This window comes from Erythrolamprus reginae, chromosome 2 (genome assembly GCF_031021105.1).
Source record: "Erythrolamprus reginae isolate rEryReg1 chromosome 2, rEryReg1.hap1, whole genome shotgun sequence".
Taxonomy (NCBI): Eukaryota; Metazoa; Chordata; class Lepidosauria; order Squamata; family Dipsadidae; genus Erythrolamprus; species Erythrolamprus reginae.
In genome coordinates, this window is record NC_091951.1 from 139,480,954 (window position 1) to 139,493,319 (window position 12,366).

At 38.3% G+C, this 12,366-nt stretch overlaps 1 protein-coding gene across 13 annotated transcripts in view; it reads right to left on the minus strand.

Moving 5' to 3' along the window:
* The window catches only part of WIZ (WIZ zinc finger), a 78,337-nt gene that overhangs the window by 30,114 nt on the left and 35,857 nt on the right, over positions 1-12,366 (minus strand). For 11 of the 13 annotated variants that reach the window (XM_070739659.1, XM_070739660.1, XM_070739661.1 and 8 more), the window contains exons 2-4: positions 8,125-8,182; positions 3,770-6,294; positions 3,176-3,541 (exon numbers count right to left, since the gene is read on the minus strand). In XM_070739659.1, coding sequence (XP_070595760.1) covers positions 3,176-3,541; positions 3,770-6,191 — 2,788 coding nt within the window. In that variant the 5' untranslated portion in view covers positions 6,192-6,294; positions 8,125-8,182. The remainder of the gene's footprint in view (positions 1-3,175; positions 3,542-3,769; positions 6,295-8,124; positions 8,183-12,366) is intronic. The other 2 variants (XM_070739665.1, XM_070739656.1) reach the window with 1 other exon arrangement.

Below are 12,366 nucleotides of genomic sequence, written 5' to 3' on the forward strand. Positions count from 1 at the left end.
AGCTGCATTCTGCACAATTTGTAGTTTCTGAACACCCTTTAAAGGTAGTCCCATATAGAGATTATTGCAGTAGTCGAACCTCAAGGTGATAAGGGCATGAGTGACTGTGAGTAGAGACTCCCTGTCCAGATGGGGCCGCAACTGGTGCACAGGCAAACCTGGGCAAATGCCCCCCTCGCCACAGCTGACAAATGATGTTCCAGAGTCAGCTGTGGATCAAGGAGGATGCCCAAATTGCGGAACCTCTCTGAGGGGTTCAGAGGTCGTCCCCCAGGGGGGACAATGGATGGACAACCGACAAATGATGTTCCAGAGTCAGGTGTGGATCAAGAAGGATGCCCAAGTTGTGGACCCTCTCTGAGGGGGTAAGATTCCCCCCCCCCCCAGGATAATGGATGGAGGCAGAACCCACAGCCACTCCATCTTGTCAGGGCTGAGTTTGAGTCTTTTAGCACCCATCCAGACCCTAACAGCCTCCAGATACCTGCACATTATTTCCACTACTTCACTGAGTGGATATGGGGTGGAGATATATAGCTGAGTATCATAGAAACATAGAAGTCTGACGTCAGAAAAAGACCTCATGGTCCATCTAGTCTGCCCTTATACTATTTTCTGTATTTTATCTTAGGATGGATATATGTTTATCCCAGGCATGTTTAAATTCAGTTACTGTGGATTTATCTACCACGTCTGCTGGAAGTTTGTTCCAAGGATCTACTACTCTTTCAGTAAAATAATATTTTCTCATGTTGCTTTTGATCTTTCCCCCAACTAACTTCAGATTGTGTGCCCTTGTTCTTGTGTTCACTTTCCTATTAAAAACACTTCCCTCCTGGACCTTATTTAACCCTTTAATATATTTAAATGTTTCGATCATGTCCCCCCTTTTCCTTCTGTCCTCCAGTATCATCAGTATACTGATGGTAACTCACCCCGTGTCCTCAAATGATCTCATCCAGCGGTTTCATATAGATATTAAACAGCAGGGGGGAGAGGACCAACCCCTGAGGAACCCCACAAGGGAGGGACCTCGGAGTCGAGCTCTGATCCCCTGCTAACACTGACTGCAACCGACCAGAGAGTAGGAGGCGAACCACCATAAAACTGCCTCCCACTCCTAACCCCTCTGGCTGGTGTAGAAGGATACCATGGTCAATGGTATTGAAAACCATTGAGAGGTCAAGTAGCACCAGGATAGAGGATAAACCCCTATCTCGGGCCGCCAGAGGTCATACATCAGTGTGACCAAAGCAGCTTATGTGCTGTAGCCAGACCTCAATTCTGACTGTTGAGGGCCTAGATAATCGGCTTCATCCAAGGATTGTTGGAGCTAGAGTGACACCACCTCAAAACCTTCCCCATAAAGGGAAGGTTGGAGACAGGACAATAGTTATTAATATAGCTGGGTCCAGGGAAGGCTTCTTGAGAAGGGGGTGCACAAGTGCCTCCTTGTAGGGAGACAGAAAGGACCCCTCCCTCAATCATTGAAATCTCCTGGGGCCAGCTCCGTGTCATTTCCTTGCTGGCCAAAATCAGCCAGGAGGGACACGGGTCCAACAAATAGGTGGCAGAGCTCACAGCTCCGATGGCCTTGTCCACTTCATCAGGTGTTACCAGATCAAACTCCTCCCACACAACAGGACTAAGATGAGTCCGTCATCTCGACTGACTTGTTACACTGAGATGATTAGTGAAAAACAGATTAGGGAATGTTGTTACACTGGGCATGACAGTGAAAGATACAGTATATAGAGTAGGGAAGGTTATTACACTGGGAATAACAGTGAATATAAATAAATTAGGGAATATTATTACACTGAGTTTGACAGTGGAAGATACAGTATATAGAATAGGGAAGATACATAGATTAGGGAAGATACATAGATTAAGGAAGATTATTAAACTGGGATTGAAAGTGAAATCAATTAGGGAAGATTATTACATTGGGAATGACAGTGAAAATATGTAGACTAGGAAAGATTATTACACTAGGTTTGACAGTGGAAGATATAGATTAGGGAAGATTATTACACTGGGAATGACAGTGAAAAACATAGATTACGGGAAATTATTATACTGAGATTAACAGTGAAAATAAATATATTAGAGAAGATTATTATACTGGTTGACAATGAAAGATACTTTCAGTGAAAAATAAATAGAAAAAATGTTATATTATAATTATTATTTGCTATATTTGAAATAATATATTTGCAAAATGAAAGAAATGATATAATGTTTAAGCACAGAAAAAAGGTAATGCAACTTAAATTTTTAATAATAATTTTTGCTTTTTCCCCTGTACTGCTATTGTTATAATTAGATTTAAGGCATGATAATTGATATTTGATAAATTTAGAATTTTCCTCTTAAAGGGCAGTTATATTAAAATGAGGGTTAAAAACATGAATGAGATAAGTAAGAATATAAGAAGTGGATTGAAGCACTATGGCATAGATTTAGTAAAAAAATGCAAATAGCCAAGAGAAATTTCGATAGCTAATAGCATTTTGAACCCAAATGAGAACAGAAAACAATCTTTGAAATTTGGATGACAAAATTAGAAAAGGAGGTAGCACAAGACAAATGATGTTTACTGAGACAAAATAGATAAATAATTAAGAATTTTAATTGAGAATTTGGCAATTGATATTATATTATAATGTATTGTATTGAAATTTGAAGGTATGTGAATTTGTATTTCTGTAAGGTGTGGAGAAATTTTTTAAAAAAAATATACCCCAAAAAAGTCTAACTCTAAAGCAAGGTACAGGCTTACATTAGGATTGATAATCAAATGCTGTAGAGAAAATGAAAATTAGTAAAGCTGAAATTAGCCAGAAGCCTGTTTAACAGACTAGTATTTTGTGATGTCACAAGGTAAGCTACACATTGTAGTACTTCTTGTTCGCAATGTTGTATTGCAATTTTGTCATTTGCCCCTTTTTTCCCTCAATCATGTCATACTAGTGAAAACAGATGCCGCCAGTTATAAATCAGCTCTCAATGGCCTTCTTCAATGGACCTGTAAAGACCACCGCACTTCATCTTATCCATACATTTTCAGCAAACACCACCATTTATGTCATGCTGTTATCAAGGAAACTACAGAAGGCAGAATATTTAAATTATATTGGCACCGTTTCCGGTTTACCGTTTAAAAGGTGCTTACCATGACTGAAAGCCTGCATGGTCTCATCTCCCCAAGAAGAAGGGAAAGGGGGGAAAGTTGATTGTGAAATGCTGTAATCAGATATGGGGAGGGTGGTTCTGCAAGGCCCGAACCCAAGCATCTCTCTTTCTTGACTTGGAGATGAGGGGTCTGTTTCCATCACATACTGCAACACGGGGTGTTCAGATGAATTGGCTAGTAGCTCCTTCAAGATATTAATTGGTGAAATGGTAAGCTCCCAGTTAGTGATGCCAAAATCCCGCAGGTGGGCCCTGGCATGGCTGGATAACCCTGCGCGTGTGTCAAAGCCAGCTCCACAGAATTCACATCTCATTAAACTGAACGTACTTGGATCAAAGTTTGCAACTATGAAAAACAAAATAATAATCAGTGTCATACAATAAAACCGGGAGACCATTTATACTTCAGAAAACTTCCATTAGATCATAACGTAATAATATCCAGTTATTACAAAGGTATTGTAAAAAAAAAATTTCAGGAAAGAAAATTGGAAAGCATACATGCTTACCTTCAAGGAAATTTTGAAAAAAAAAATATACAAATATTGGAAAAAAATACAAATTGAATACATACTACCTTTTTTCTTCTTCTTTTGGAAGGAAAATTTTTGCTCAATAGCTTTCACTTCTTCTGCAGAGATGAAGTGACGGACATTGTAACTCACACCCACCCTGTTTAGGTGGCCTCGCACATGATTGGCTAGACCAATCCCATTGTGGAATCTGTCAGGACAATACGGGCATTTTCTCTCCTCATTTTTCAGCATTGTGGAATCTGTGCTCAGAAGATCATCCAGTTCAAAAGATCCTTCCAGAGAGGAATCTAACAGAAATAAATCTAAGGGCAGAGATTCCTCCATTTCAAAGTGTCTTGCAGGCGACAAATTTTTTCTCCGATTCTTCATCTTCGTCTTCTTCCTTTTCGGGGGATAAATATTAATTCCCTCAACAAGAACAATAGGAACCATTTGATGTAACTGCTGTTGCTGTCCTATGGATAAAGTTGTACAATCCATTGCCTTCAAAGTGCCTGCAAAAGTCCTTTTGAGTTCCAAGGCAGATTGAGGAATAACAAAAGGTTGAAAGTATCTCCTCTGTGCTAATTCTATTTCTGTCATGAAAGGGAATTCTTCTTCAGTTGTCCTAATATTGTCTATTGATATCCATTTGCACGGTTGTTCCTCCAATCCACCTGAATGGGTTTGGATATTCTCTCTCACAGTCTCAAGTGCCAGAGTTGTGCTTTTATTTCTCATTTGGTTCAAGGCATATGGAGAATAAGCTTTTGATGAGGTAAGAGTGGACATTGCCAAAACAGTCTGTGAGGAGTTATAGGGAGCTCGTTTCCTAGCCCGAAATCCTGGCATTGGGATTTCCTTTATACTAGTGCCGTTAGTTTTATGAGGTTTGGGGTGACCTGCTGTGGACTCAAGGAAAGAGTTGTAGTGGGGCATAGTTTCACAGTGGTACTGTGGAAAGGGCCTGTCTGTTCTGCTCGAATAATCACTTTCCAAAAATCGCCCTGACTTGCTAGGGCTGTAGTCATCCCTACTAGTCCCAGGTTGGTTCATATCTGCTTCCAAAGTCTCTATGTTCCATGGCAGGTGGGAATGAGCATACTTCATGTGTTCTTTTAAAATCTTTTTATCTGGTGCAGGGAAGCTGCAAAGCGTGCAAATGCTAAGCTTTTTACTCCTACCGTGAGCTTTGTGTGCAACTTCAGATATACGTTCATTTGGCCTGAAATGTTTATGCACATTGTGCATAGAGCTATTCTGTGGTTCATTGCAAGCAGAACTGCCAAACACATTCTTCAAACCTTGATTTTTCCTCTCCCTAACATGCATTTTTGCATGCCGAACAAACACTTTTGAAGAATTGGTTCCAAACACACATTTTGGGCATTGTAGCTTGGCATCTCTCCCTTCATCTGATAATTCGTTAAGCTTCTGAATTTCTTCAATGATCTTTTCTCTTGATTGCTGATGAAGCCTCCTGTGCTGGTCTAGAGATTCAATGTCCCCAAATACCCATCCACATTCATTACAGGTCAACTGATCCAGACCTCTAGTGTCTTCTTTGTCCTGATCCAATCCTCTGTTATGCTGAAGCATATGATCCATCAAATGCTCTTTCATCTTAAAATAGATGCTACACTCAATGCATGTGTAAACAGTTGGATCCCCTTCTTGACCAACATCATCTTTTTCTTGCTCCTCCAAAAGGACATTGCACATGTAAGGTCTTGTTTCATCAAAAGTGCTACAGGAAGGTGATTCCACAGACCTCAGGGGAACATGTTCCATAGTGTCTTTGTCAGTAACAGTCCAACCATGTTTGTGCACAACAAGATCCATAGCTGTCTGAAGTCCTGATTTCTCTAATGCCCAGTCAGTTGGATTAGCAGAACTTATTTCATCTATATCAGAATCCACAGCCTGTCCCTTCCAGGGAGAGAATACACACTCTACACTATTTGCTTTGTTTAAGTGGGGATTTAGCATTTTCCTAAATACTGGCAACGCCAACAAAGAAGCTTCTCGTGCAGACTGTCTCTTAACAGACAGGTTTGTTGCTACATCTGGTGATTTACTCATGTTTTTGGGGAGTAGCCCATGCTTTTCTCTGTGCCCAGAAATCCAATCCAATCTGTGAAAGCCTTCTTTCTCCAACGCTTGACTTTTGTTCAAGTGTTCTTTGTTGGAGGTATCTACACGCTTTGGTTCACTGCTATGGTATCTTTCATCTTCACTAACAGTCTGTACTCCAACAAGTGGTGGGGAAGCCTGAGAGTGTAAGTGCTCTGTTTCCTTTCCTAAATCCTTAGTATTCACTTGCAGCATTGTTATGAGTTTGGATTCCATTGCAGAAGTGAATTCCTTTGGGTTACAAGGATTTCTCCATTCAGCTTCCTTAGAGTTCACTGAATCCTTCAAACCAGAAAATTTTTCTAAAGTGCTTTCTTCCCTGGAGACACTACCCATTGTCTCCAGCATAGAACAATCCCACAAGACATTCGTGCTTCTTTGTTCCACGGATCTGTTAGGATCTGCTTTACAGCAGCCTTTCTTAAATTTTAAACAGTCTTCTGTCTTGTTGCTGAAAAGAACAGTCAAGGCATGTCAATTAAAAACTATACATTGAGACAATTTTTATTATTATTAGTCTATGTGACTATTAATGCATAATTGCTATAAATCCAATGCCAGTTTAAAAAGAAATAATAACAATCCCCAAGGAAATATCTTTATATTATGAAAACTCTACTGTCTGTTTGCAACCTTCCATTGGGTGAAATAGCACATCATAAAGCAGCAATTATTGAATCAAGGCAACTCACACGACAACTTTGAAAAACACAAAAAAGTTAATAGGAGACTTTTGTGCGTATTTAACATGCATGAAAATTGGTTCACATATTTTCTGGCATTTTGGCAACTGCTTTCTCATTCAATATTGGAAAGCTTTTTCTTCTTTAAATTTTCACCATTGCATCCATTTGTTTTAAGACTCCTTGTTCACTTTTGGATGGCAGATTGTTTCAACACAAGGTGAAAAAGCATTATTTGCTTTCTAGAATAAAAGACAAACTTGCACAAAACTACACATCAGCAAACTTTTATCATGTTAATATACAATATATATATATAGCACATATGTCCACATGCAGCGTTCCCTCTAATTTTTTGGGGGGTGGGCAGAAAAGTATAGTGTCTGAGCGGCAGTCCCTTCAGGACTGGGTGGCACAGAAATAATAAATAAACAAACAAACAAACAAACAAACAAAAAACCCACCCTGTTTTGCCTCAGAGAATCCAAATAAAATACTGTACTGTGTGTCTATAACAGTGAGCTCATAATAGGGCAACTCTATCAATATCAAAATGCCACTTAAATAGTTGAGCTAGTTTCAAACTAGATTTTGATTTTCTTTCTCTCTTCCTTACTCCCATTCTTTTTTTTCTCTCTTTTTCTTCCTCTCTTTTTTCTGTTTCTCTCTCTTCCTCTCTTCCCCTCTCTCTCCTTCCCTCTCACTCTTTCCCTCTCGGCTTCTGGGCAGGTTTGGAAAACTCTGAGTTGATGATGATTTTTAAGTGAGCGATTGCTCACTGCTCAGCTTAGAGGGAACTATGTCCACATGAGAGAGTATGTGTACATATCATTTTCTGAACATATAGAAAAGGGATGCAGAAATCTTGGCCTTTGGATATGAGCTATGCTGGCACAGTGGTTAGAATGCAGTACTGCAGGCTTCTTCTGCTGATTGCTAGCTGACTGCAATTTGGCAGTTTGAATCTCACCAAGCTCAAGGTTGACTCAGCTTTCCATCCTTCCAAAGTCAGTAAAATGAGGATCCAGGCTACTGCGGGGAATATGTAAACCACTTAGAGAGGGCTGTAAAGCACAGTGAAGTGGTATGTAAGTTTAAGTGCCATTGCTATTTGCCAAAATAACCCCAGTAGTCTCAGCCAGAATAGTTGCTATTTGCCAAAGTTAATAATGGGGGAGACTGAAACTATTGTTTAGTTTCACATACTCCTTCTACATTATTAATATAGCAGCAAGTCATGTTAAAATATGAAGCAACATACTACTTAAAGGTGATATTACACCAACTCTAACCATACTCATTTTTATTCTGGCAATCTTCCACAATATTATACTTTTTTACAATTCTCAAATAAATGTACTTCAAATCAATCCTCAGATAGTACACATGATGCATGCTATGCATTGATCTAAACTGTATATGTATCTGGCTTGATTATGCCTCAATTCAAAGAGAGGCTATGGAATTTTCACAAAAGGGTGAGGTTATATATTTTATTTTGCATGACATTAAATTAATCTTAATGTTCCAATGCAAATGAAAACTAAACTGGTCCACTGAATGTTAAAATGCTATAACGTATAAATGCAAACACTTACCAGGCTTCTTTCTTCTGAGTTGTGATAGATATGATACCGTGAGAAAGGCTGACCTCATCTGCAGGAGAGAAAAAGTAACATTACAAGCTGGCAGCACAAAATATCGAGGGTTTTGTATAATTTACAATCATGTAATTTCAAAGCAATGCAGCCTTCACAGCAGATAAACTCACCCAGCTTGTGTGCCTTCATGGGGGTGATTTTGGATTAGCATGGGATTTCTAACCCACGCTATTTAATCTTGAACACAAACAATTTGATATAATCATTTTTGCAGTAAAGCAGTTTAAAATAAATAACAACAGATTTGAAATTAAGCATGTCCACACATTTTCCTATACAAATCAAATTATTTAGTGATGCTTGGTTTTGCTTGAATAATTTCACTATAAGGGGTGAGAGCATATTTTGCGTTTTCTAAACCGCACTCAAGAAAAGAGGTATTGTGCATTTGATAATACTGTATTAAAATCTTTCTTCCTCTGAATTGGATTGAAGGGAACTTGTTTCTATTTTAAACATAAAGAACAATGTACTTAAAATAATGTGTGTGCTGCAGCTGCCAAAAAAGCCAACATATTAGACTGTATTAACAAAGAAATAAAATCAAGATCACATGAAGTGTTAGTACCACTTTATAATGCTTTGGGGTAATATTGTATTCAGTTTTGGTCATATAAAAATATAATATAAAAAAGATTTTGGGACTCTAGAAAGAGTGCAGAGAAAAACCACAAATATAATTAGGGAACTGGAGGCTAAAACATATGAAGAACGGTTGCAGGAATTGGGTAATTTAATGAAAAGAAGGAAGAGGGGTGACATGATAGCAGTTTCAGTATTTGAAGGGTACCACAAAAACAAGGGGGTGAATCTATTTTACAAAGCACCAAAAGGTAGGATAAGAATTAATGGATAGAAACTAATCAAGGAGAGAAGCAATCTGCAACTGCAGCATTTTACATTTAAAAAAGGTATTATTAAAATCCCGTGGTACATCCTCATTGTATGTTTCTGGGAAGGATAATCAAAGAACACCAGAACTGTATGCCAAGAGTATACATTCCCAGCAGGGACTACCAAAGAATAACAGTCATTCCACCTGCACAGCTAAAGCAAGAAGACAGCTATATTCAGCAGCAAGGATATTGGAATCAGGTGATATAAAAGTCATCCTCAATGGGCACTCACAATTGGAACTGCAAATTCAGTTAGCAAGTGAGGCAGTTGTTAAGTGAAAACATGCCTATGCTTCCAATCTTAGAAACATAGAAACATAGAAGACTGACGGTAGAAAAAGATCTCATGGTCCATCTAGTCTGCCCTTATACTATTTCCTGTATGTAATCTTAGGATGGATATATGTTTATCCCAGGCATGTTTAAATTCAGTTACTGTGGATTTATCAACCACGTCTGCTGGAAGTTTGTTCCAAGGATCTACTACTCGTTCAGCAAAATAATATTTTCTCATGTTGCTTTTGATCTTTCCCCCAACTAACTTCAGATTGTGTCCCCTTGTTCTTGTGTTCACTTTCCTATTAAAAACACTTCCCTCCTGGACCTTATTTAACCCTTTAACATATTTAAATGTTTCGATCATGTCCCCACTTTTCCTTCTGTCCTCCAGACTATACAGATTGAGTTCATTAAGTCTTTCCTGATAGACTTAATCTTGTTTTTGCTTTCTTTTCCTTTACAGATCTCTGAAGGTTATAAATGGAAGGGTTGGCTGCAAAGTTACTTTTTTTATCACAGTTGTAACTGCAAACTGTATGAAGGCCATCTTAACAGCATTATGGGCCTTGGGTAGTTTCCTGGGCCCCCTATGACAACAACTCACAGGAATAAAAAGGTAAATGGTCAATAAAATTAAACCTATATTTGCATATTAGTATTAATTTTAAAAATGCAGTAAAATGTGATAAATACGTTGCTGCAATTATATGATACAACAAGGTACATTGGAGGGTTAACCTACACAGATTAATATGGGGCCCCTATGCTCATGGGTGTCTAGGGGCAAGTGCCCTTCAGGCCCATGTGTTAAGACAGCCCTGTGAGGCAGTCACTAAGCGAGGAAGCAAATGATTGCTTTAGTGACAATGCTAAGGCAGCAATTCATATTACACAAGACAAAGCAATGGGAAACCACTCCTGCGTTTTTACCAAGAAAACCACATGGAATGGAAAATATAAAGTGATTGACAGTACAGTGCTGGGTGATATGCCACTCAGGCAGCTGTGAGTTGCTCCCGGTTCAACCCAGTTCTAAGAAGCGGTAGCACCGGCAGCAGGAGGCTCCGCCTACTTGCCCAGGATGCTTTTGCGCATGCACATTAGCGTCACACGCGAACTGGTAATAAACGGTTTTAGAACCCACTACTGCCCTCAGGTCAGACGGCACTCCATATGTTATTGAAGAGCTCAGAATCTTTCAGAGTACTAATGATGTTTTGACATGGCTAGATTTAAAGCCTGTAGGATGTCTAATTGCTGATTTTGCCCTTCAGGAAAATAAAATCCAAAGCTACAAAGGCAGAATTACTAAAAGAACATGGAATGGAAGAAGCAAGAACATGGGAAAGTTCAACAGAATAAAAGATTAAGTGACACGACTACAAATCGACATGTTAGACATTAGAGAATTGAGATGGACTGAAATTGTACATCTTTAATCAGATCAGACTGTTAAGCATTCAGGACATGAAAAACACAGAAGGAACGGCACTGCTTTTATAGTTATGAAAAAGTATAGTAAGAACAGTACATTGCTACAGTGCAATCAATAACCAAATAATATTGATGAGCTGCTGTGTATAACCCTTTAATATGGGTGATCATTCAAATTTATGTACCAGCTGCCAATGCAGAAGAAGAGGAAGTTGCTGTATTTTATGATCACATTCCACTTGAAACTGACAGAAGATGCAAGTAAAATATGCCTCTTGTGATTGGAGACTGGAGTTCCAAAGATTCCAATATGAAAAAGGAAAACACAATTGCGTTGTATGACTTAGGAAGCTAAAATGAAGCAGGAGACCAGCTTATAAATTTCTGCCACTCCCAATGAATTCTTCATAGCTAATTCAAACAATACCTCAATACATTAACATTACTAGGTGGAATATATGGAAATCAAATTGATTTATGTTGTTGCTAAATGAAGTAATTCAATTACAGCATTAAAGACACGGCCAGGTGCTGACTGTGGAACAGTTCCCAAACTGCTCATATGTAAATTCCAAGTTAAACTAAGGAAAAAGAAAACTAGTAGTTAATTTATACAAGATGATCTTGAAATACACCCATCATTTTCAAGGATAAATTAGGAATTGTTTTGAGGTACTGAACCTAATTGATAGAAAATGAAAGGAACAGCGGAAAGAATTTAAAGAATGACTTCTTTAAGGATTAATGTGAAAAGAGACTGCCAGAAATGAAGAAACAGAAGAAAGTTAAAAAAGGAGTCAAAACAACCATGGAAATTGCCAAGAAGAAAAGCTAAAGCCAAGAAAGACCAAAATCTCAGGGAAAAAAAATAACAAAAGGTTACGGAGACTTATTATTATTAGAGACAAGAAGCAGGATTTCAACAACATGGGTAAAGACACTGAAAATGGAAACAGATATGGAAAAACAAGGAATGTCTTTCAAAAGATCTCTGAATTCAGAAGTAGTTCCAACCTCTAATTAGTATGCTAAAAATACCAATGGATAGCAACAGATTCAAAGGAGATTAAACAAAGATATGAGTGTACTGAAATACTGTACAGTAACTTGTCAACAGCCAAGATTCCTTAGAAAATATTCTTTACTTATAAGAATCTCAAGAAGTAGAATATGAAGTTAGATCAGCATGCTTTTGACTACCAAGTCTGAAGGTTACAGGGACTGATAGAATACCCACAGAAGAAGAATCAGCAAAAGCTCTAACTAAAGTATGTCAGCATATTTGGAGAATGACATAGTGGCCAACAGATTGGAAGAAGTCAATCTACGTACTAATACCAAAAAAGGAGGCTTAACAGTGTGTGCAATATATTGTACAGTAACCTTAATTTCACTTGCTTGCACAAATAATGCTTAGCATCATCCAATGCAGATTAGACCACTATATGGAAAAAGAGATGCCAGATGTTCAAGCTGGCTTTAGAAAAGGCCCAGGAACATTAGACATTTATGCTGATGCACACAATAGGTAATTGAGATAGCCCAAAATATCAGAAATAATTTAGCATGT